A 27,118-nucleotide genomic window follows, 5' to 3' on the forward strand; every position below is an offset into this window, starting at 1 on the left:
CTTTTACGTTTTAGCTGACAACAAAGATCCATCAACCTGTACGCAGGGTTCTTGGTGATGAGTAAGTGCAGGGCTGGCTTTAGGGCAGTGCGACTGGTGCGGCCGCACTGGGCGCTGACCTGTGGAGGGGGTGCCGACCTCAGGGGGGGCGTTGTGTTTAGCAATAACTTATGATTGGAGAGATGAGGGGCACTTATGGCAGGTGGTAGTGAGAGAATCCTAGGAGTCTGTCATGGGGAGTGGGGGCGCCAACAATGATTGTTGCACCGGGCGCCACCAGCGCTAAAGCCGGCCCTGAGTAAGTGGCAAGCAGAACCTCGTGCTCCAGAACTGTGATGTGATTCGGGCTACCCGTATCATTTTGCTCAATCGACGTCCAGGAGAAACACTCTAAGCCTCTTTCTAAGTATATTTTTTTCGTTGTTGTAACACGCTCTGACAACAACTAAAGCTGCCTCGAGCCAGGCCTCATTGTTCAGAAATCATCGGCAGTCGAACACAACGGGTCTGAAGCAAACACAGCATTATAAAACCAGGATAGAAATCAACCACATCAAAATAGAAAGTAGAAGTGTACCCCAAGACAACAACACTTGACAACATGCCATTTGATGTAGGTAAATACAGTTAACAATTCGTCAAATAAAGCACGGGACTCGAACCCACAAAAAACAGTTTGTTATTTGTACACATAACACAGCACATCAGCAAGGTAACTGTTTTACAAATTAAAATCAACAACTGAGAATTAGCATAATAATTTATTGTGTGTTGCGATGAAAAAAAAATGTATTGTTCCAGCTATATATTCTTGAAGTCCCAGATCTAATGCATTATTTAGAACACAATGCTCAGAAAAACCTGGACACCGAGGATTAGCCTACATTTTAACTTTTTTTTTTTTTACAACAATCTGTAAAAAACTGTTACGAGAAACTATTCTCTCCTAGAAACACAAGAGCTGCTAAGATTAGCTCGACAGAAAAAGGCCATCAGTTTATTTGCAGTGTTTATGCCATAAAAAAGCAGTAGTGCCAAGTTTTTAAGTCATAACACACGGTTGTACTTCAAGGCATACTCTTATAAATTATCAAATCAAGAATGTAAGATTTATAAAAAGATCACTATACATTTAAAAAGTAATCATATACAATTTTTTACAACTCTTATTTAATTAGTTAACCTGTGAAAGGCTGTTGCTAGGCAACACAAGCCAAAGCAACATAAACAAAAACTGAAGACCTATAGAAAAGGATGAGTTAATTTATTTCAGTACACACGCGAGCAGAAAAACACTGCACAAACACCGCATCAGTTACGTTTGAATAGAACCTTCCCAACCATCAAAAAAGGGAAGGCCTTTACATTGATTAAGTATCAGTGGTACAGTGGCAAGGACTCGTTTGTTTCTGTCACATAAACCGCCCTTTTATGCTTTTACTTCGTATCCAATACAAGAATGTAGTACCAGTGGAAATGGGTCATTGTTGAGTTGCTACTTTTCTTGGTAAAATTCGTGGTCACCTCTGCTGTCAGTCAAAGCAATCTGAGGGATTCTATATAATCTCATATGGATGTTTTTTCCCTTCATGAAAACACAATCAATTGGTTTTTTTCCCAAGACCAGAGTCACTGTTAAGGCAATGTTTGCTACGGTGGAAATCTGCAGTCAGGCTCTTGGATTTTAAGCACTGGGGGTAATGTCCCACGTACATTGCATTGGCTTTTTTGTAACATTCTTTTGTTCTTGGCACCGGAGTTAACTTCATCAGCCTCTCCAAAATGGTTCGATGTATAGCACCGGACGAAATAAGCTCCTCTTCTGGAGCAACTGAAAAGACTTCACCACAACAGACAAGTCAAGCGGGGTACTTCTGTAGGAAGCGCTCAAATGCGTCATAAATAGCTTGCCTGCAATATACAAAAAATGATTATTGTACAGGGTCGTCTTTAGACATAGGTTAATGTAATTTCTGTTCTAAAACATTTTAATCTGTTCCTCTCGAATGGTGTTTTTGACCAAATCGTGAGAGTTCAATTGATGTAGGCATACCACTGCGGTGATTATCAGATATGCTCATTTCAGGTGGCAGTATTACCGCACTATTCGGAATTTGCTCCAGAGAAATGGGGAATAACCGCAGGCATCTGCGTTTCCGACCGGGTTCTCATATTTGTTTCTCACATTACGGGCATTTAACCCAACGAGAAAAAATATCAGAAGCATGGTGTTCCCGCAAACCTCGTGATCCTGATTCAACCGGAAAATTCCAAATATGGATTTGTTTATGGATTTAAAATGTGGGCCTGGTGGACAAGTGTTTGAGCTTTCACAAACGGCAATAAAATGCAACAGTGGGGTACAGAACGAGCAAACAAAAAACAGAGCCACTAGCTAGGTCCGTTTATATACAGTGCATGCACACAAAGACACACAAATGTGAACACATAAATGACATTTTCTGTCCCCCATGCACACAGTCAAAACTCGGCCAATCACATTTCTACTGCATGCAAATTTCAGTCCCGCCTACTCAGAATGGGGTCTGGAGTACTTACAGACCTTCGGACCAACATACAATCCACTTGCAATGAGCACAGCATTGCTGAGCATCGAGACATGGAGGGCTACCACCCACAGCTTGTCCCATTGGGCAGTTTGGCTCTCCTGGCCCTGGCTTAGCTCACATAGCTGTTCAAAGACATTATGTGAACATCATTCAATATCATTATACTGTTGCTATTTTTAATGTCTCTTGTGTACCTTGTATAACTGCTCATCTGTTACTCTACGCATCATTCTCTTTGGTGGTGCTGTACCCTTGTGGACTGCCCATAATTATGCATCCACTGCCCCTACACCTCTGAACTGCGCATACCTTCGACTTCGGTGTTCTTGAGACTTGTACCTATTCTTGTGTTTGGTACCCCTGCACAGTTGTGCACTATGCATAACTGCTTGTGTACCTCTGATCTGGACATACGTTTGTATTATGTCCATTTGCATCCAATACCTCTGACGGAATATACCAATCTGTTAGGTACCCCTACACCACTGAGATCTGAACCTATCCTTATGTTTGGTGTCCTTGTACCCTTGTGAACTCTGCATTAGAGTGCATCCAATGACACTTCATCTCATGAACTACGCGCACCTCGAGTTAGGTGCGCCTGCACCTTGCAGAATAGTACACATGTGTGGATTTGGTGCCCCTGCACACTTGTGAATCAGGCACAACTGGGAATTCGATGCCCCTGAACCTCTTTGAACTGTGTCTATTCGGGTCTTAATTATCCCAGCAACCATATGACCAGCGTATTGTCCTTGTACGTACGAGAACTGTAGCTTTCCTTATGTTTGACAATTTCCAAACGTGAAATTTATACATGATAGAGATCCAAGCGCCCAGTTGCTCTAACACTTAAATGGGTTTTGAAGCCCCATGATCATTAGGAGTGCGGCTAATTTGCGTTTTAAATGCCAAAAAGTGGGTCTATTGACCCAGGATACTCCAATCACATTGTAACCATGTTGTATGTGTGTGCCTCCAGATACACAGAACTTATCCTACTTAAGTTTGTGTCGCCCCTGAGAACTGTACTCAATCAGTATCGCTGGTGCTCAAGCACCTGTCAAACACTGAGCTGTGTGGTGCATACACACCTGCAAACTGTGCCTAACCATGCACGTCATGAGCTCCGCAGGCTCATACCTAAATGTATGTTTGTGCCTCAACACTCACATGATAGTGTCCAACTTTACCTAGCCTACATCCACAAGAGTGGTCTTACCGTAGACATACCTCACACCCAAGTTTTAAGCCCTACAGTCCACTAATGGTAAGCGTCAAGAGTTCTGAACAATTCTGTCCAAAGAGTACTTTCAAGTAGAACGCTTACTGAGCAAGTGGTATCCATACATTTGGGGTTGTTTCTGTGCCCAAAAACATTCTAAAAACCCTCCGGTTTGTTTGATTAATCGTTTTAACTTCCCTATATTGCCTATACATACCATACTAAAAAATAAAGGACATTGTTTTAAAGATATAGCTTTGCCAGGGCAGTGAGTTTATTGTTCAATATTTGTGTCATTATCTGTCTGACTTCCAAACATGCTACCACTTAAGCTTTGTTGCTAAACGTGGTCATCTTCGGAGAATCAAGTGCATTAGGAGAGCAATGAGCCATTGAAGTTGAAATATAAATGTAGCTGTTGTATCCTGGGCTGAGATTACATGTTAGACGAGGGGTAGTTATGTGCTCTTTGCTTAGGGAGCATAATCTATTCCACAAGCAAGGTAACACTGCAAATGGCGCCAACAATAGGCAGGATACCATACTTGCCTGGGGGCTAATTAAAGAGCTGGCTTTTAACCTTACATTCAAGCATAACATTTGGAAAGGAAGAACAGTTCTTCCTTTCTCCTTGAAAGCGTCTGTTCTAATCCCTTCAACAACACCACAATTTTTGCGAGCAGCTTGGCAAAGGCTAATGCGATAATTTCACACCTTAAAAATGATTTACATAATCATAAAGCACTGACCTAGCTTCAGTCAATAGAGTGTTAAACGTATCAAATGTGACGAAACAGATTACATAGTACAACTTGTAATCAATGAACAGCGATTACTAGGGCAATATGCTGCTAAATAAATGCTTACAATGTCCCCATCACCATGATTCACATGTTATCCCAGTCGTACAGCTGAACGTTTCACAGTAACTAGAGAGAAGTGCAATGTTAAAGATCGGCAGAAAAGCTTCAATATAGTAAAAGAAATAGCTCATCCACATTTTAAAATATTGAAACTTCAGTATATCAGCATACAGCACATCTTTCACCCTTCCTCACCCAGGTGATTCTAGCTCAGATTTCGTAGCTAGTGTTAAAGAAGAACATGACATGGGTAAGCACGAGATGGCGAGGAGGGTCGGTATATGTGAATCTATGAAAGATTCCAATATTGGAGTAACTCAGTTACATGTTAGTAACTTCTTTTCCTCCAAGATTGAATCTTTCATAGAGTCACAGGCTTGAATCACAGTAGCATGCAGTGGTATTCCAATAAAAATAAAAGCCTCATTTTACTGAAGTAGATGTCGCAGGACGACCTGTCCCACTGCTGCATCCCCGTGTAGGGTCATATCCAGACAGTAATGTATAAATATTTATCTTTTTTTCCACATTGCTGCCCTACAAATTTCTGCTAAAGGCACTCTGCAAATAAGGTTGTGGATGTAAAAGCACTTCTTGGGGATTGTAGGGTCACATTTCCTTGGAGAGGCTGACCAGTTTTATTAGAACAAAAGACTATGGCTGCAGGCACCCAGCAAGCAATATTCGTTTGAAAAGAGATTTTCCTTTCTGTGGATGAACGTAAGCCACCAAATTTTGATCAATTTATCGTAACAATTTTGTTGTGAAAATATAAAACTTTAGGCATTTTTTTACATTTAAGGTATAAAAAGCTTTCGGCTGCATTACTCTAATTCTGAAAGTATGTTCTTAAGACTATTTAATTCAAATAAAAGTCAAAAGGTACTCCAAGGATAAAATGTGAGTTCATTCATAGTATGACTCATCTCGGTCAAGAAGAAAGGGTTTTTTAATTGTAAGGGCTTGAATTTTGCTAACACTTCAAGCAGAAGTTAGAGCGGGCTTCTCCAAGGAGTAGTTTGTGAGCGACTGGTAGCTCGCCAGCTACCTGTAATTAACTCTGCTAAGTGTAGCTCGGTGAACTCAATTAGAAGATTTTGCTTATTTTAATTAATAAAACGAAACGAAAAGGAGTGTTTTTTCATAATTCATAAGCGGATGTTTGGAGAAAAAGAGTTGAATTTCCAAAATGTATTTAGAGCTGATATGTGAGAGATAAAAATCGAACACTGCTGGGGAGAGTATTACTAGTTTAATTACCTTGGTGCCAGAGCACTGCAGCTATGGCGTTTATGTATTACCCATGAAGAGGCATTCCACATTGACAAAGCATTTTTTGCATTACTGCTGGCAACTGTGCCTGAAGCACAGTGGTGATCATTGCTAGTAATCTTGCATATGGTTGCCACTTATTCAATCTTGTCTGATGTGGTTACTACTACATCTCTGATATTAGTAACTCAAGAGGATTTTCATTGAACATAAGTAGCTCTTATTATATAAAAGGTTAGAGACACTTGTGTTAAAGCCAACAGAAGCATTATCTTCCAAGAAATACATTTAAATTCCGCATTGGTTCAAAGGGACTCCTAATTAATTGTGACAGAACCATGTTAAGTTGCCATGGGTTAGAAGGAGGTCTTATTGAAGGAAAGAATCAGAAAAGACCTTTGAAGAATTCCTGAAAAAGGCTATTAGACCAAAGCGATGGCTGGTTTAGTGTCCTGCAAAAGCGTGAAACGGTAGCCAAATGGACTTTGACCTACGAGTGACTTAGACAAGATCTTGTTAAGTGAAGCAGGTATGGTAATATTTGCTATGGAGAAGACAGCATCAGCTGCAAATTATGTACTGCACAGCAAGAACAGAACAACTTCCATTTTGCCCCATACGCCTTATTTGTAGAGACTGCTCTGACTTTAGATGGTATGTCTCTGCAGTCCTCCTAAATGTCAAGGAGGAGGAATTAATTGAATTCAGGAGCCAAGCTATAAAGTGCCGCGAGTGCAAGTCTTAAAACAGGATCTAACCGTAACATTAAGACAGTTGATTCTGTGATGATTTTAGGTAGGATTCAAGGCTGCACTGCGATGAGGATAAACCGTGTATCAGTGCTCTTTGTAGTACCATGGGGCTATGAGAACGAGACGCCACGGCTCCGTCTTCATCTTTATAAGAACTCTAGGGATTAGGGGGAAACATAGGAAAATTGTATACATAAATTCCTGACCAAATGATTAAAAATGATTCCCCATGACCTGGGATGGTCATGCCTGCTGACATAACTTCAGCACATCTCTGGTTCCGACTGGTTGGGAATAGAACCAGATTTAGTTTGTCCTAGTGGTGGAAGATGTGGTTCAGTTCCACTTGATTCAGTACCCATTCGAGACACTCATTTCGTGTTCTGCTGAGATTGTTGGAGTTGGTTATACCTGGTTCAGCTACGATTCTGTACGTCCCAGTCCCATGTTTTGTTCTTCCCTGAAAACATGCAGGAGAGTGTTCCTCCTTGTATGTTGATGTAGTGCATACTCGTTATATTGTCTGTTTGCACCAACACTAAGGAATGCTTTATTCTTGGAAGAAAAGAGTGTAGGCACATTGCTATGGCTCTTAATTTGAGGACATTGATATGTAGGTGAGTCACTCTGAGCAACCACTTGCTGCTGTCCACTAGCTCTTGCAAGTGCACATTTCAATCTTTTAGGGAGGCGACCACTATCATAATAACGTGGGCGTTCTCCTTAAGAAAAGGCAATCAGACAGTGGTTTTTGTGTTGCCTACCAAAGTAAGGCATGTTTAATTTGACTTGTTACCTTTATGAGGTTTGCAAATGAGTCTTTGCTTTGTAGCCACTGTTTATCAAGCTCTTACTGTCACAGACTTTAAAGGCATTATTGATGGATTAAAGGGATGAAGCAAGACATTATCCCAAAAAAGGACATGAAGCGTCAGACGGTAACTAATCTTCCTATCTCCGTCTCGTCAACGTGGTTAGACACACTATTCTACCTTTGGCTTCAAAGACCTGATTTATATGTCAAAAATTGGATTTTCCTTCCAGGAACTAAATATGATTTGCCCTTTTTTTCTTTAAAGTAAAGCTTAACCTTTTGTAGACTTGTTGACATTCTTTGGTAGATGCTTTTGTGGCCTTGAAATAATTTCCTTTGACTAGCCAATTAATTAAGTATTGAAAAATGTCATGGCCTTTTCTCAGACGTGCTGTTACTGGGGCCATACACTCAGTGAAATTCGTGTGGCTGATTGGAGGCCAAATGGGAGGGCTTTGAATTAATAGTGGTGCTCAGCCACGTCGAATTTCAGACATTTCCAAGGAATGGATTGGTATAGAAAAAGAGATGTCATGTAATCTAATTTTCAGAGATGTTGGATGACATGTAAAGTCACCATGCAAAATATTTGCTTTTTTGAGAAACTCCGTAGATCCAAAATTGACCTCCGCTCACAATTTTTTCTTTATAAGGAAGAAGCAAGAATAAACCTATGTATTTCTCAGGGAATAGTTCCATCGCCCCTTTCTTTAACATTGTAACAGACGAAGATGTTGATGGGATCTATTATTTGGTGTTGTAGGCAGTGGTTTTAGAATGAACTCTAGAGTTGTCCAAATGTATGTGGTCCAATGCCCAGTGATCTGATGTTATATTGGCCATCTGTTTGTAAAGAGATGACATTTTCCCTCCTACAGGAATGTCTGGATTCTTTATGACAGTCTCTAAAATGTCACTGGCTTCTTGAACTCTCATTACTTTGTGACTATTTTCCACCTTTCCTGCAAGGGGTCCATTTGTGATATCACGCTGGTGGTGGCGCCCTGTACGTTTGTGTATAACCTTGGGGTATATGTCTGCTGAGATGGTTGGCATCATTCGTACTTATACAACTGGTAACCTACTTGTTGGCTTTTTCCATGAACTACCTGGAAGGGATATGGTCACCTCTGCTGAAGGACCTAGAAATCGTGCTGTGCCAGCATTTGAAATAATAGATTGAAGCACCTCATCTTCATGCCGTTCGACAAAGGATTCTTCATTATGCAACATGTTTAAGATCATAACTCAACATCTGGTCTAAAAGAGGTGGAACGTAAAAGAGGTGGAACGTAACCAACCTTGCCTACGTAAGACAGCTGCACCTGCCAACTGCCCGATTCCAGTTATTGTAATGGCCATTGCAGTATCAATGATTGCAGACAATATTTTTCTTTTTCTCCCTCATTACGTATTGTCTTCTGCCTTTTTCTCGTCCGGAAGGTGGTTTTGACATGGTCCAACATCTGACCACATGTGATTGTCACAAAGTGCTAGGACTGCCAGTGCGTTTGCAACACTACTAGATGTTGCCATTGTAGATAACCTCTTATCAATGTGACCTAGTCTTCTGAACTCTCTATTGGGTGTTTGAGCACATGGAAATGTCGGATTTCTTGCTCATCGTTGGGCTTCTTGCATCACCACCAAATCTGCATGGGAGTGACCAGTGAGGCAGGGCTGGGTATTTTCAGGGACCTTATATTTCTCCTTGAGTCTGGGGACCATGGCAGCTACAGTGGCTGGATTTGTCATGACTCTTAGTCTGTCTGACCAAATATGATTGATCATTGGTATGGCATTTACTGATTTCCTTGTTGTTTCTTTAAAGTCAAAGTAAACTGTCATTTTCTTTTGTTGCTACTGGCACATGAAATCTCTTAGACACTGTCAAATAAGGATGTGAAGCCTCCAATGTCATCAGGACGAGAATCCTTTGTAGGAGAGGTGACACCTCCTAAAATGAGTGTTACATAATCATCCCATTCTGGGCAAGTATAAAGAAGAGTGACTGGTGGTAGATGACCTTCCTGACGGTCATCAGAATATATGTCATCTCAAATTGGTAATATAGATTGATTTGCCAAAGAGGAGTGTTGCGGCGAAGGAGTTGCATTAAAGGCACACACATAGGAGTGCGCAGGGTTGTTGGACGCCTTGATTTAAGAGGAGATGCAGTACTTGGAGGTTGTTTTGTCAGTTTGGATGTAGCCGATTCAGGGAAGTTCTTATAATAATCTGCAAGCAGAAGTCGTAGGTCTCTTTCCAATGCTATAGGGACCTGGATCATTGATTCCTGAGATGTTTGAGTAGTCTGATCGTAAGGGTCATACCTATACTGCCAAGCATCCTCATAATCTCAATGCTCTTCAAAGGGATGACAGGAACTTCAGGTATTTGGATTTTCCATCTGACCAAAAGCAGAAAATGCCTTCAATTTCCCTATATTCTTCCATATCTGGGTCTTTAAAAAATGTAATTGCACTGAACTGTATGGAGGTCTGAAAGAACCATCATCATTCTCCTCCTCCTAAACAACATCAGATCCTCTCATCTCCCATATCCAGGAGCCGTTCTGGTGTGTAAGGATATACCTTGCTTGAAGATGTATGTTCAGGCAGAAGTGGCATCAGAATGCCCTTTTCTGAAATTAAGGTGATGTTTGCAGTTCTTGAAGTCTTTAGTAGAATGTGTTTAGTCAAATCTCTTGCCATTATTGACGGTGTAGATGGGATTGCTTTGGATACGGTTATCAATGGTGTCATTGTTGATGCAGTGGAACAGTGTGCTTGTGGACCGCGTCATTGTCAACGGAGCTGAAGTCGACACTGGCTGTAGTGCACTGAAGTGTTTTTTCCTGGAGCCGTAGCAATGATTGGACTTAGCCTTGTGGGTGGCTCAGAGGACAACTTGGTGGCGGCTTTGAGAGGTTTTTCCAGTCAGAATTTTCATGACTACTTCAGGAGTGGCCTCAGTTTCATTCACAGATTATTTGTGTGAGCTTTTATTGGAGGCTGCTCAGAAGTTGTGGATTTTCCTCATGTGTTGATTTTGTAGAGCGCATAGAGAGTCAATGAACATTTTCTGCAATTTTCCTGAGGCATTTGAAGTACTCTCAAGTTCCTCTTCAGAAGTTTGTGAGTTTCTTTTCATTTTGATTTTTAGGCCATAATAGATGACCACCCTCTTTGTCTTTTAGGATTTTTGTAGCAAAGGTACAACATATTTTGCAACCCTTTGCTTTGTAGTTAGGATATAAACAATATATGCAGTCCTTACGAGGGTCTTCAGAGTGAAGCCTCTTCCTGCCACAGGTTCCTTATGGTCTACAAAGATCTTTTACAGAGGATTCAGCCATGATCAAGTCTTGTCAGGTTAAAAAAAGTCTTCGAGATGGGGGTATTCTCTCAGAAACTAATCAATAAGCCACAATAGCAAACATCTGTGTGACTGACTGAGCAGAGCTGGGGACTCTCTTCGCACACAACGTGCAGTAGAAATATGCCCTAGGGTGACCTGAGTAGGGAATGGTGAAGGCTGTGCTATTTGCTGATTGGCTGCAGCTTGGATATTTTAGAATAATATTGATGGGCTACGTCTGTGACTTTGTTAAAGCTTTTCTGGAGTGGTTTAACAATGCACTACTCCTTGGGACTCCCAGCTTAACAACTGAGATGATTCAAGCATATCAATCCACCAAAGATCCAATATTGGAGAAGCCTCCAACTGAACATCAATGGAAGCCCCACTGGCAATGTCCTGCGATGAAGAAACAGGTCATAAAACTGTCTCGTAGTGACTCTTGAGATAGGACCTGATCCAATCCAGTATAGTGACCCTAATCCCAAACTGCCAAGGAGGACAACATGGTAGATGGGATCAAAGGCCAGTACAGATCTAATATGATAAGGGCTAAGACATATCTAGCATAGGTTACCTGTCCCATGTTATCTAGTACAGAAACCAGTCTAAAGCGGGGGTTTGCTTGCCCTAGGCTGAAACTAAATTATAAAGTACCAGCTTCTCCAATACTTTGGATTTTACTGACAAAAGGTACGTTATTCTACAAATCAGTTGTGTGTTGGATCCTTTTGGGCTGCATACTTAATGAACAAGTTTCTTACCTTCAGTAACAATGCATCTGTAAGAGACATATGTAGTTATAGATTCCTTCCATTTGGAATTATCCCCATGCGTCAGACTGGATCTGGAGATTTTTTTCAAAGCAGTCCCCCTGCACGTCGATAAGGGGAGTCGGTCGACTCCATGTCCGGCGTCGTGGTCGCCGGGATGACATTGCAGAGTTTACTTAGACGACGCCCCTGCACTCTGACGTCAGCTCCGACACGACTTTCCACTCCAGAAGCGCAGAGCCATGCAAGACACGGACCACTGGTGCACATAACTAGGGCCCTGTAAGGGAGTCCCTATCCCCAGAAGTCAGTTCGCAGAACGGGGAGGATGGATGGGGCAGTAAGGAATCTATAACTACATATGTCTCTTACCGAAGGGAAGTAACTTGTTCATCTGAAAGAGACTGTAGTTATAGATTCCTTACCTTTAGAATAGATGACCCAGCAATGCCAAACCCGGAGGTGGGTCTGGGAACCAAGTTCACACCAGGAAGTCCTGGAGAACAGAACGGATGAAAAAGCAGTCTCTCCGGACTTGGCTGTCCAGGCAGTAATGTTTTGTGAACGTGTGCAGGGATGCCCACATGGCTGCCTGGCAGATGTCAATCAGCGGAACTCCATGTCCCAAAGCAGTAGTGGCTGCAGTCGCCCTACTGGAGTGGGCCAAATAATAGCAGACTTTGATTCATAGGACAACCCATCGAGAGATGGTATGTTTGTGCACAGCCCGACCTATCTTGGCGCCCACATAACCCACAAAGAGTTGATTGTCCACCCGGAAATCTTTAGTGCGATCAAGGTAGAAGAACAGCACACGTTTTGGGCCCAGGCGGTTGAGTCTCTCCTCCTCTTTGGAAGAGTGCGGGAAGAGGTGGGCAATGTGATAGTCTGACCTATGTGGAAAGAGGTAACCACCTTGGGTAGAAAAGAGGGCCTGGTGCGAAGGACCACTTTGTCTGTATGAACAGCAAGAAAAGGAGGCTTGGAGGATAGAGCCTGAAGCTCCCTCACCCTGCGGGCAGAGGGGATGGCAAGCAGAAAAGCAGTCTTTAAAGTAAGAAGACGAAGAGAACAATTATGCAGTGGCTCGAAGGGAGCACACAAGATAAGTTAGGAAAAGATTCAAGTGCCATTGCGGCATTTCGAAAGGAGAAAGAGGAAAGAGATGAGCAATGCCCTTCAGAAATTTATTTACAATCAGGGACTTGAAAAGAGAAGGCCGATCAGGAAGGCGAAGAAAAGCCTCACAGAGCGAGTGCCGCCTTGAAAACTCCAACACGCAGAACTGCTGACATTGCGCGTTCTCTTCGGTGGTGCACAGATCTAACCAAGGCTCTACCCACTGCTGAAAGAGACCTAGCACCGCCTCACAGTGAAGACGGCATTCATGATCCTTCATGCACCGGTGGCTGAATTTGTCCGCCCTAGCGTTCAGGGAACCGGCCAGGTGTTCAACCACCAGGGATATGCCCTGCTGTTCCAGCCATGTCCAAAGGCGAAGGGCCTCTTGACATAGGGTCCACAACCCCACCCGCCTTGTTTGTTGCAGTACCACATGGCGGTGGTGTTGTCCGTGAACACCTGCACTTCTCTTCCATTGAGAGAAGGAAGGAATGCCTTCAGTGCAAGACGTTTCGCCCGTAGCTCCAGGAGGCTTTTGTGGAGCCCAGACTCTGCTGGAGACCAGAAACCCCTGATCTCTGCCTCTCCCACTGTGAACTCTGGTTGGGGAAGGGAGAGGGATCTGGCATTGACCCGATCCTGGTGCATAAGCCAGCACTGCAACTGATGTGCAGTCCCCTCCGAGACTTGGACAACATCGGAAAGGTTCCCCTGATGCTGCGCCCACTGGAACTTCAGGTCCCACTGCAGAGCCTGCATATGCCATGTAGCATGATCCACTAGCAGGATGAAGGAGGCTTTGCGGCCCAGCAGCCTCAAGGTCATTCTCACCGAAGTCCGGGATAGCGGCTGAAACATCAGTATTATATCCTGAATATTCCGGACTCGCTGCTCGAGAGAATAGGACCGAAACTGCGCTATATCAAGAACTGCTACGATAATAGGAGCTTCTGAGAGGGAATCAGGTGCGACTTCGGCACATTGATAGTGAAACCTAGCGGATGCGGGAGGTTCGCCATAGTCTGGAGGTGGAAGATGACAACCTGGGGCGAGCCCGCCTTCAACAGCCAGTTGCCGAGATAGGGGATAGGGGAAGACTGAAACCTCTAATCTGCGCAGATAAGCTGCAACCACCACCATCACTTTCGTGAACACCCGAAGGGCGCTGGTAAGGCCGAAGGGGAGCATGGTAAACTGAAAATGCTTGTGGCCTACAGTGAACCTTAGGTAACGCCTGTGGGTTGGCAGGACGGGGATGTGGAAATATGAGTCCTGCAAGTCCAACATTACCATCCAGTCTCTGGGATCGAGGGCAGAGAGAACCTGATCCAATGTGAGCATTTTGAACTTCTCCTTCTGGAAGAAGGGGTTGAGGGCCCTGAGGTCTCATATAGGATGCAGGCCTTTGATCTTCTTGAGTACCAGAAAGTAGTGGGAATAGCAACCACAACCTACCCCTGGCACAGGGACCTGTTCGATAGCTCCCTGGGCCAAGAGAGCCATAACTTCCTGGCGGAGAAGGGGCGAAGTGATCCTCCGACATGCAATGGAATGCTGGTGGCATAGAGGAAGGAGTAGTCTCGAAGGAGAGGGAGTAGCTCCTTTGGTTACTCCCTCCTTTCTGCACAACCCACCTGTCCAACGTGATGTTTTGCCAGTGGAGAATGTGATGGTGAATCCTGCCACCCACTGGCCTCTGGTGGCCCTGAAAGGTCGGACAAGGAAGGTTTGGAGGCTGCTGCAGGAATGGGAGGGGGGGGCATGGGTGGACTGACACACCTGCTGGTCCCCAGACCCACGTCTGGGGACCAGCAGGTGTGTCCCAGGTTGTCATCTTCCACCTCCAGACTATGGCGAACCTCCTGCATCTGCTAGGTTTCACTATCAATGTGCCGAAGTCGCACCTGATTCCCTCTCAGAAGCTCCTATTATCGTAGCAGTTCTGGATATAGCGCAGTTTCGGTCTTATTCTCTCGAGCAGCGAGTCCGGAATATTCAGGATATAATACTGATGTTTCAGCCGCTATCCGGGACTTCGGTGAGAATGACCTTGAGGCTGCTGGGCCGCAAAGCCTCCTTCATCCTGCTGGTGGATCATGCTACATGGCATATGCAGGCTCTGTAGTGGGACTTGAAGTTCCAGTGGGCGCAGCATCAGGGGAACCTTTCCGATGTTGTCCAAATCTCGGAGGGGACTGCACATCAGTTGCAGTGCTGGCTTACGCACCAGGATCGGGTCAATGGCAGATCCCTCTCCCTTCCCCAACCAGAGTTCACAGTGGGAGAGGCAGAGATCAGGGGTTTCTGGTCTCCAGCAGAGTCTGGGCTCCACAAAAACCTCCTGGTTCCCACGTCCGCGCATAGACTGGGTAGCTTGCATGTCCCTGTGGCTCGATTGGGTGGAACATGGTGAGGCACCCCTTCCGTAGGTATGAAAGGGGTGAAAGGCAGACTGCAAGTGGCGAGAGGTTGCTGCGAGGCCCAAGGATCTGGCCTTAGCCCTAGAATCCTTGAAGCACTCGAGCGCTGAGTCCGCCTTGTCACCGAACAGGCGGCGGCCATCAAAGGGCATGTCCATAAGGGTGGATTGAACATCCCAAGAAAAACCAGACGTGCTCAACCAGGAATATCGGCTCAAGGCTACCGACCTGGAAACCGTTCTACCCAGAGACTCAGCAGTATCCAGCCCACACCTGATGGTGAACTTTGCTGCGTCTCGAGCCTCAGCAACTACACGGGTGCGAACGGCCGGGCCTCTCCCAGTAATGTGGCAGCACGTGCGCAACTGTATTCCACACCGTTTGGGTATAACGGCCCAAGAGGCTTGCAGTGTTCACCGACCGCACCTCTAAGCTAGCGAAAGAAAACATCTTCCCAAGGTGGTCATGCTTCATGGATTCCCATCTGGGGGAGCGGTAGGGAATGTGCCTTTAGAGGACGAGGTTTGGACCACCAAGCTCTCGGGGTTGGGTGCTGTGAGAGGAAAAGTGGGTCGCCCGGAGACTGGCGGTGCCGTCGGGCAATCATCCTGTCCACAGTAGCACCTGTGCTGGGCTTGGACCAAAGCACCAGTAGTATGTCAGTGAGGGGTTCATTTAAAGGCAGCAGGGGCTCTGAAGAGGCTGCTGCCGGCTGAAGCATCTCTGTCAGGAGGTTAGTCCTGACTGCCACCGTAGGAACCTCAAGGCCCAAGGCCTCAGCCACCCTACGCAACACCACTGCGTATGAAGCTCCCTCCTCTGCAGCCACGGTAGGGGGTGAGAGCATGCCAAGGTCTGAGGAGGTATCCAAACCACTGGCATCACCCAACTCCTCTTGCCAGTCCGGCTCTTCAAGCAGCTCAGCTAAAGGGTCAATAGACCCCTCCCAGTCCTCCTCTGGCTGCCACTCAGGGTGATAGGGAACGCTAGGGATGAACAGCGGTACAAAAGTACCCTATGACATCGGTACCGAGGACTGGCGACGTTGGTCCAGCACCAGGTCAAAGTCGGGGGTGAGGCCGGTGTCGACGCCGGTTGGGGGCACAACGTCAGGGGTGTCGTCCCTGGAATGGACCACCTCTGGGGCATCGTCACTGGAATCCGCACTGGGGAAAGTTCAGTGACATCGACCGGCGCCGATCTGGATCCTCGGGGGCCCTCCGGCGGCAGAGCCGCGGCATCGAAGGCCCAGGGCCCCCAGCCGAGTCTGTGGGTACCCTAAGGCGCGCCTGCGGGTTCGGGCTGCCCAAAAATGCTGTGAAGCGCTTAGCAAAAAGCTCGAAGCTGGGCAGGGGACGCTCTGGGAAAGGGGGGAAACACAGAGCAGTTCCAGGAGCGGGCTCCGAAGACGGAGCAGGAGAGCGACAATGCTCCGGGTCTCGAGTCGCATCAGCTGACAGATGGGGAGAAGGCGAAGAGCGGCAATACTTCTTCGCCTTCTTCTTGACCTCCTGCTCGACCGGGACCTCGAATGATGCGGGGTGGACTGCCGGGCCTCCAAGAGCTTTCGGGACCGCTCCTGCAAATACTTCGGATTCATGGCACGGCAGTCGGAGCACGACTTCGGGTCGTGGTCGCGCTCCAGGCACCAGAGGCAAACGAGGTGACGGACATCAGCTTGTGACAGGAGTCACAGGGCTTGAAGTCAGTCCGACGATGGGACATCCCTCGTGCACTAGGAGTCGAAGTCTCAAAAAAGATGTCCACAACAGTCGAAAAAAGTTTAGTCAAAAAATGACTAAGGGGCACACTCTCTCCAGATATGCGCTGGCTGGCGCGGAAAGAGAAAGAAATTACTTCACCAAGCAGGGGCGGCGTCTAAGTAGACACCGCGATGTCATCCAGGCGATGACGACGCCAGACACGGAGTCGACCGACGCCACCTACCGACGCGCAGGGGTACTGCTACGAAACAATTCTCCGGATCCAGTCTGACGCCTGAGAGTAATTTTAAAGGTAAGGAATCTATAACTACAGTCTCTTTCAGATGCCAGTGTTTACTATCTCAAGCCTAAAAGTGGAAATTATATTTTGTTAACAGAGATTTGTATAACGCTGTATTCCGTTCCGAAAAGCCAATAACTATGCACTTTTGCTGTGGTCTTACGGTGACCACAATTTCAGGTCATGGGTTACATTATATAATTGATTTAAGTAATATCATAAAAAAATAAGTCATTCTTTGAGAATGAATAACCGCAGGACCATGAGCGTCATTTATGTATTGCTGAACAGTGACATTGAGTTTGGACAATAATAATTCTGAGAAACTACCTTGGGAGCGGGAATTGAGAATAAGCTATTTTCATTGCTGATTATGGACTTCATTTTAAGTGCGAACATCCTACAGAGCTTCATCCAACAGAGTGGGCAGCCAGGCAGGATCACCAACGCTGGAGGCCTGTTTCCAGGAGACTACAATCTGCGCTTGAGAGGCAGTGAGAGGAAATCACACAATTGATGGACTAGAGCCTCATCCTAGGAGACCTGCATCGGAGGCTCAATAATTAGCACAAAATCTCAGATACTTTGCTCCTGGAAAACACAATAATAAGGTACGACTTCTACATATAGGGGGTAAGGCCAGATATTGGTGCACTTACCAACTGGAGTGCAACCTAATCCCCACACACTCCCTCATCATGCCTGACATCCCTCCAGCCATACGATCACTGTAAAAAGAGCAACGCTGACCTACTGCATAGACTATTGTAACTTTAATGCATTACTGCCTCACCACCACCTACTGCCAAACCGATCAATATTTTGCACATATCAAACCCTAGGGGAACAAGCATCAGCATTATAACAAAATATAAGGACTACCACTAACAATGTTGTCTAATATACTCTAATGAACTGTCACTCCCAACCAATGGAACTGTCACTCCCAACCCATGCCATCACTCTCCAAATAACTCCAAGTAATCTGTATTACCCAAATAGTGGGGGTTGTGCCCAAAATGCACCTTTACACATTTAAAGTCACACATTTCTATTACCTTTAGCAGTCAAACAGGCCAATCAGCACTGCATGTTAACATTACCAAACTTTGCTCCCCATCCACGATCATTTATCCAAAAATTTAGATTCCAGTGAAGAAACCACTAAAAACGCACTTCACTCTTAATATTTGACACATGGCCATCCAAACAATTGTTTTCAGAGTCAATGACATTAGCAAGCAACCATCAGAAACCATGCTCAAAGAAATAACTATTGGAACCTCCATAGTAGGGAAGATGATGGAATTAAGTACTGAAATGAAATCAATACGTTCCAACACACGTGGCTCTTCAGAAAAATATAATTCAAGATCTGCAAGAACATACAAATAAAGCTCCTAATTGGGGGTAGGATATCTGAATCTGGCACCAGCAAAGCAGAATAACTGATTAAGAGGATGTTATAGACATCCTTTTTGGGGTCCCAGAAACCCCAAAAGTGTTCTCACCATGTTATTAATGAAGTTGGTGCCAAAAGAATTCTCGCCAAACCTTAAATTTACCAGTGAACATGTCATACAAGTACACAATTCTTTCAGATCATTAGGACCAAGAAATATAATTGCTTGCTTCCTGAGACACCATCAAGACAAATAAGTGATACAAGATGCCTGGAAAAACATGTTCGATATCCATGAAGGCCAAATAATACACATTTCAGCAGACTTCTTCATGTGAACAAACCACAAATGCAAAGGCTTTCCGGTTCTCCATACCAAGCTGAAAAAACGAATCATCAAACACGGTCTCCTAGATCATGAAACAGCATTTCTAAAGAATACACTGAACCGGGGGATCTGGATGGCTGTCTAGATAACCAAGAATCCACTGACATGGAATTCGGTCCAGAAACACACAGTCACCAAACGGTGTCAACTAAGTAAGTTGGAACAGAATGCTCTGTGAACAATCCGGCTTTCAGACTATATCAACAATACTCCGACAAGAAAGGTCTAATTCAAGTGGTGGAAGCTGCTGTAGAGGATAGTGAAAAAGATCTAGGTCTCCTCTAAAAACTAAGGCGGACTACACTGCTGCATCAAGATGTACATGACTCCTCTCAGTAAAAACACATCAATCATTATCACCTCATTGCTGTGATCTTGCCTCCTGGATGGTCACTTTGTCAGCATACCCACTGACTACCAACAATCAATACCTATCAAACATGGGAACATTAGGGGACTCAAGCCCCAGTACAACACTGACACATTTGCCACAAACGCACATCCACCAACCTTCTCCATTATTTATCCAATGATTTTGAGAGATACTATACCTCCCCTAGCCCCTCACCTTCAGGGATCCCTCAATACTCACTAGAACATCAATCATTTAATATTTAGCATATTATCGCGTCTGGCTATGTGTACCAGGGACCAGGATGCCACAAAAAGTTGCAAGTTGTATCTCTTGTAGAATGCCAGCCTACTGACTCAGTATCCTTCATGTGCACAGAACTACTAAACACTTTTTACTCAGAGGAATACTAACCCTTGGCCCATTCCTATCTTTCCCTCCATCTCTATTCATCATCTTCAAATCCACCAGTTCAGCCCTGACCGAGCATAGTGTAAACACATTATTGTCTAGACAACATTGAGTGATTCCCCATCTTCCCATTTTATCGGAGCTAGATCGTGAAAACCTACCTAGTCCTTTCCATGCCATTACTGCCACCCCTCTTGTCCTTGTGTCCTACATAGTGCTGGAAATCAATTGGTATCCTGCCAACTCCACAACCTCCCGTCTACTGGCTTCAATATGTGTTTCCTGAAGGCAGATAATATCGGCCATCAAGAATTGGACGTCCACGCTGACTCTCCATCTCTTTTGAGGGTTATTTAATCCATAGATGTTAATTAAAGCTATTCTGAGCTTACCCATTAGTAGATGAGTAAGGTTTGATCACCACGTGGCATAACCATACCTATTTACATATACTTCCCACCATTATCCCAAAAGCCTGCCCATTTATTTTCTTTTGGAAACCTCCCTCCCCACCCTCCAAAACCCCCTGAAAAAGGCAAAAAAGGTCCATAGACCCTTGTGATGCCTCCTGCATTCCCCTGTGCCCCTAGCTGCTCCCCGCCTAAGCTTAAACAAAAAAAAAGAGAAAAGAACCCAAACAAAAAGGGAGAGATAATCCTAATTAAACTTATGTCCCCTAAACATATGCAGAAGACATAGCGAAGAGTTTAGCCCTTATATTGTTCTCTATCTGGGTGAAACTTCCTGCATTTACTCCTGGGCTTGTATCTCGGAGGTAAATACCCTGGTTGTGCCTTTACAGATGACCTTGAGTCGGGCAGGATTCATTAGAAAGACCTCACAGCCCAACTAATGGAGGGGAGTGATTAGCTGCCGTAGCCTCCATCTTCTTTCCACCGCTGTGTGGAAAAAGTCCGGTCACACAAAAAAGGAGTGCCCCTCAGCTACTCGCCTTGCATCAGGTCGGACCTTCTCAAATATTGATTGACGTAGGAGGAAATTTCCAAAGAATATAAGAATAGCTCCGGGTTTCCCACTTTGGACTGCTCTCTTTTTCCTCATCAGAGGGAATCTATGCACCCCTCTGCACCTCTGATTCCCAGTTCTAATGAGCAAGTTCCGAAAAGGCACCCTTAAATAGTCTTAGAACAAATCCACGTATATCCTCCCCTTCCGTGTTTTCTTCTATGCCTAGTAGCTACAGGTTATTTCTCCATTGCCTGTTTTCATCCAGTTTCCAGGGTACATCAGTCATTCTGACCTCATTTGCCACGATTTCTTGTCAGGTACTCTCAGCCCCGGCCTCTAGCCCCACGATACGCTCCTCTAGAACAGTAGTGCGCTCCAAGATTTCTGAACAAACTTTAATATCTTTGCGAATGGCCCCTGAAGTTTCTTCGTCGCCATGTGAGCCCTCTTGAGCTCATGGCGGGCTTACGTCTGAATCTGCTTGAGCGTAGAATAGATGAATCCCATGGATGGAGGGGATTCAGTCTTACTTTTAGACTCTACCAAAAATTCAGGAGCGTCGAGTTGGGATACCATTCGCCTCCTTCCTCCTCGGTTTCTATCCCAAAATGGGTGGTGGAGTAATGAATATGCTACTTACCAGTATGCATCTGTTCTTGGCATGTAGGGCTGCTAACATTCATATCTATTGCATAGATCGCCGCCTAGTGTTGGGTCCAGATGATTGCACATTGTTGTCCTGGAAGAGTCTTCGAAGTATCACGAGATAGGTGGCTCCTCCCCTGGACTACAGTGCGCATGGGCATCGACTCCATCCCCAGATTGTTTTTAGCCATTGTGGCAGAGATGGAGTGAAATAGTGTAAAGGATGTCCATGCTAATGATTGAATGCAAAAGAGTATCTGCAGCCGCTACGGGCACCGGGGAGGAGGGTGGGCGATATGAATGTTAGCAGCCCTACATGCCAAGAACAGATGCATACTGGTAAGTAGCATATTCAGTTTGAGGCATGTGGGCTGCTAAATTCATATCTATTGCATAGAATACATAGCAGTCCCTCCATTAACGGCGGTTGCCCGTGCCAGCTGCAGAAGTCTGAAAGAGTGTCTTGAGAACAGCCTGTCCTACAGCTGCTTGCTGCTTGGAATGCACATCTACACAGTAATGTTTGGTAAATGTGTGCGGTGTAGACCACGTGGCTGCTTTACAAATGTCTTCCAAAGGAATATTCCCCAGGAAAGCCATGGAGGCCCCCAACTTGCGTGTGGAGTGCGCTCTTGGGGGGATTGTTAAAGTACGTTTAGCTTTTTGATAACAAATCTGGATGCACTTAACAATCCATCTGGCTATTCCTGCTTTGGAAATAGGGTTGCCTTTGTGCTGGGCTGAGAAGGCAACAAAAAGTTGTTGTGTTTTCCTAAAGTGTTGTGTTCTGTCAATGTAGTACATCAACGCCCTTTTTACGTCTAATGTATGGAGCATTCTTTCCGCTACTGTTTGTGGGTTTTGAAAGAATGCGGGCAGGTCAATAGTTTGGTTGATATGAAACTGTGACACCACCTTCGGAAGGAATTTGGGGTTAGTGCGGAGCACTACCCTGTTTGAATGAATTTGTATGAATGGCTCTTGGATTGTGAGCGCTTGCAGCTCACTAACACGCCTGAGCGATGTAATAGCAATGAGAAAAGCCACTTTCCATGTCAGGAACTGAATCTCGCATGAGTGTAGTGGCTCAAAAGGTGGGCCCATCAGCCTAGTGAGGACTACATTAAGGTTCCACACTGGAGCTGGTGGTGTTCTTGGAGGAATGACTCGTTTCAGTCCCTCCAGGAAGGCTTTAATGGCAGGCACCCTGAAAACAGAGAGATGCTGCCGGTTTTGGAGATAAGCCGCTATGGCGGATAAGTGTATCCGAATGGAAGCGTACGCCAGATTGCATTTGTAAAGATGTAACAAATAGCAGATGATGTTAGGAATGGATGCATCTAGCGGGTTGATATTGTGTTCAGTACAGTAAATGACAAACCGCTTCCATTTTGCTGCATAGCAAGCTCTGGTAGTGGGCTTTCTTGCCTCCCGGATGATGTCCATGCATTCAGGAGGCAGGTTGAGGTAGCCAAACTCTAGGACCTCAGGAGCCAGATCGCCAGATTGAGCTGTTGCGGATCTGGATGCTGAATGTCGCCATGGTTCTGCGTCAAGAGGCTTGGAGAGAGATGCAGCCTTTGATGCGGTACCACGGAAAGTTCTAGAAACGTGGTGTACCATGGTTGGCGTGCCCACGTTGGAGCAACCAGGATGAGCGTCATCGAGTGTTGCTTGAGCTTTCTTGCCACCAGTGGAATGAGAGGCGCTGGGGGAAAAGCGTACGCAAATCTGCCTGACCAGTTCATCCATATCGCATTCCCCTGCGATTCTGGGTGAGGGAACCTGGCGGCAAAGCTTTGGCATTTTGCGTTTTCCCTTCTGGCAAAGAGGTCTATCGCTGGATGACCCCACTGTTGGAAGTACGGGTGGAGTACTGATGGATGCATCTCCCACTCGTGCATTTGATGGCTGTACCTGCTGAGTAGATCCGCCATCTGATTGTCTTTGCCCGGGAGGTGTTCTGCCATGAGGAAGATATTCCTCTGAATGGCCCACTTCCACATGCTCTGAGCCAGATGAGACAGCTGTGGAGAGTGCGTACCTCCCTGCTTCTGGATGTAGTACATGGCTGTCATGTTGTCCGTCCGGATCAACACGACCTTGTTGCACAGATGTACTTTGAAGGACTTGAGCGCCATGAAGATTGCCATCAGTTCCAGGTAGTTGATGTGCAACTTCCGTTGCTGCGTCGACCACAGTCCCTGCACCGTGTAGTGGAGCACATGAGCTTCCCACCCCTGGAGAGATGCGTCCGTTGTTAGAATAATCTGTGGCACAGGCTCTTGGAACGGTCGGCCCTTGCAAAGGTTGTGTGGATTCCACCAATGCAGAGAGTTGTATGCCCGACCGGTAACCAACACTAGGTCTGTCAGTTGTCCTTGAGCCTGTGTCCACTGATTCGCCAAGCATTCTTGGAGCGGACGCATATGCAACCTTGCGTGCGGGACTATGAAGATGCAGGAGGCCATCATGCCTATCAACTGCATGAACACTCTCGCTAGTAGTGAGTGTTGCGGTCTGAACCTCTGGATGAGCGACTGAATGTTGTCGATCCTCACCGGGTTTGGTTGAGCCATAGCAGTCAGGGTATTTATTGTCGCGCCTAGATACTGCCGCACATGGGCTGGCTGAAGGTGCGACTTTGGGTAGTTCAGTGAGAACCCCAGACTGTGAAGGAGGTGAATGGTGTGGGACATGTCTGCGGCGCACTGCTGTTCTGACTTTGCTTGAACGAGCCAGTCGTCTAGGTAAGGGTAGACATGTATATTTTGTCTCCTGAGGTGCGCCGCAACTGTCGCCAGACACTTTGTAAACACTCTGGGGGCAGTGGTCACTCCGAAGGGTAGTACTTTGAACTGATAATGCCTGTTTTGGATGGTGAATCTGAGGTATTTTCTGTGGGAGGGGTGGAGTGGTATGTGAAAATAAGCATCCTTGAGCTCCAAGGTCGCTAGGAAGTCCCCTTGGTTTAGCAGGGGAAGAATCTGCTGCAGCGTCAGCATGTGAAAGTGTTCTGACAGTATATACAGGTTGAGGGGGCGTAGATCCAGAATGGGTCTGAGGGATCCGTCCTTTTTTGGGATAAGGAAGTACAGGGAATAGACCCCTGTACCTTCCTCCTCCACTGGTACGAGCTCGATTGCGCCTTTTTGCAGCATCACCACCACTTCTTGCTGCAATAAGTGCAAGTGCTCTGCCGACATAGGACGTTGTCTTGGGGGAATGTTGGGTGGAGTGGATGTCAACTCCAAACAATAACCGTACTGGATAAGTTTTCTCACCCACCTGTCTGTGGTGATGGACGTCCAGACTGGCAGGAACTGCTGGAGTCTCCCCCCGACAGGTGTTGGATGGTCGGGGGGCAGTGACAGAGAGTCACTGTTTGTTGGTGGCAGAGGAACGGGAGTTGTTGTTTCCTCTGCCTCTGCCCTTGGCACTATTTCCTCTGTAACCCCCTCTACCTTGCTTGGGGTACGAGGACTGTGCGCCACCTTTCGTGAATTGTGTTTGTTGTGCCAGGTGTCCTCTGGTAACACCGCGGGTACCTGAGCGACGAAAAGTGCTCCCCCTGAATAGCTGGGACTGAAGCGCCCCCATGGACTTCGCTGTCTCATTGTCCTTTTTAATTTTTTCGAGGGTGGTGTCAACTTCTGGGCCAAACCGTCTGTCTGGATTAACGGGCTGGTTGAGTATAGTTGTTTGAATGTCAGGTTTAAAACCTGATATGCGAAGCCATGCTTGGCGCCTTAACATGACGCTAGTGTTAATAGCCCTAGCCGCTGTATCTGCCACATCAAGCGCACACTTTATCGCAGCGTTTGAAATGAGCTTTCCCTCTTGTATGAGCATCTCGGCTGCCTCCTTAAACTCATCTGGGAGGTGTTGAAGGAGCTGTTCTAGGGTGTCGTAATGCGCCCTATCATAACGTGCCAACAGTGCCTGTGTGTTTGATATGCGCCAGATATTGGCAGCCTGCGCAGCCACCCTTTTGCCAGATGCCTCAAGCACTTTCGACTCCTTGTCTGGGGGAGGAGCTTCACCCGTTGTCTGGGAGTTCGCCCTTTTGCGGGCATTTGCGACCACCAACGAGTCCAGAGGCAACTGTCCCCGAATATATGCAGGGTCCCCAGGTGCCGGTCTGTATTTCTTTTCAATACGTGGGTTGATTGATTGATTGATTGATTGAAAATAATTTATAATGCGCAAAACAATAACCCGAAGGTATCAAGGCGCCTAACAATAAAATCAGAAAATAGAACCATTCATCCACTACGCATAGGCTTGCCGGAAGAGGCGAGTTTTAAGTACACCACGAAATGCCTGTAATGTAGGAAGGGACCTGAGGTCAAGAGGAAGTTCGTTCCACCATTTAGGGGCAAGGGTGGAAAAGGCCCTGCCACCCCATTTAGCTTTTCTGATACGAGGGGCTGACAAAAGCAATTTCCCAGAGGAGCGCAAATTCCTTCCAGGGATGTAGTTGGAAATGATGGAACTTACTCCCGAGTCACTATTTTTTGTGGTGACTCTATAAGTCATACACAGGACCTTGAACCGTACTCGGTATTCTACCGGAAGCCAGTGCAATGTTTTCCTGGCTAACGTAGCCGAAGTACGTCTGGGAACGTCCAGGACAAATCTAGCCGTGGCGTTTTGGACCACCTGTAAGCGCTGCAGGAGGCTCTTATTCAGCCCCGCGTACAGCGCATTACAATAGTCCAGCCGCGATCCTATTAATGCCACTGCTACCTGCTTTCTGGATTGAAGCGAGAGATATTTCCTAATCCTCCGCAGGGTGTGGATTAAGCCCCAACAGGTGGAGATGGTTCTGCTCACCTGTCCATTCATATCCAGGGCAGGGTCTATCATCACCCCCAGGTTCTTGGCAGAAGTAGTGGGGGAAGGGCAAGCTCCAAGGGAGTTTGGCCACCAGCTATCTGACCAGATGTTGTTGTTCCCTCCAAACACCATCACCTCAGTTTTCTCCCCATTCAGTTTAAGAGAGTTCTGAATCATCCAGTGACCAACCGCCTCCATACAGGATCTAAACTTGGAGGCGGTCTGCACATCTGAATGGGAAAGAGAGACGAGGATTTGAGTGTCATCAGCATAGGAAACTACCTCCATCCCGAAAGATCTTATGAGTCTGGCCAGCGGGGTCACATAGATATTAAACAGGGTCGGACTGAGAGCCGACCCTTGAGGGACCCCGCATAGCACAGAACGGGATGGAGATAGAAACTCACCCAGTTTGACTCTTTGCTCCCTCCCAGCAAGGAAAGAGGTCAGTAGATCCAAAGCCGCCCCCTCCACCCCCACCTCCCTCAGACGAGATGTAAGTACTGAGGGGGAGAGGGTGTCGAAGGCAGCAGTCAGATCCAGAAGGACCAGGAGGGTGGTCTGGCCCCCATCCACCGTCCTACGGATGTTATCGAGCACGATGGTGAGGGCTGACTCGGTACTATGTTCCCTCCTGAATCCATGCTGGGAGGAGTCCAAGCATCCCGAGCACTCCACAAAGGCAGCAAGATGCTTGTTCAGGTGTAATTCAAGCATCTTGGCCGGAGCGGGAAGCAGCGAGATAGGGCGGAAGTTTTTTAAGACCTCTGGATCAAGGGAGGCCTTTTTTAGCAGTGGTTTTACCACTGCCTTCTTCCATTCCAGCGGGAAGACACCGTTTCTTATAGCTAGATTCATTATCTCCAGCAGCGGTGGTAGAAGGGTCTCCCTACACAGCTTGATGATTTTTAGTGGGCAAGTATCCATAGGGGAGCCA

General features: G+C 46.1%; 1 protein-coding gene across 2 annotated transcripts in view; it reads right to left on the reverse strand.

The window, feature by feature from the left end:
• Nucleotides 1-742: 742 nt before the first annotated feature.
• The window catches only part of ABHD18 (abhydrolase domain containing 18), a 176,740-nt gene continuing 150,364 nt past the window's right edge, over nt 743-27,118 (reverse strand). For both annotated transcript variants that reach the window (XM_078676794.1, XM_078676795.1), the window contains exon 13: nt 743-1,911. In XM_078676794.1, the coding sequence (XP_078532920.1) occupies nt 1,860-1,911 (52 nt within the window). In that variant the 3' untranslated portion in view covers nt 743-1,859. The remainder of the gene's footprint in view (nt 1,912-27,118) is intronic.

Source organism: Lissotriton helveticus, chromosome 2_1 (assembly GCF_964261635.1).
Source record: "Lissotriton helveticus chromosome 2_1, aLisHel1.1, whole genome shotgun sequence".
NCBI lineage: Eukaryota > Metazoa > Chordata > Amphibia > Caudata > Salamandridae > Lissotriton > Lissotriton helveticus.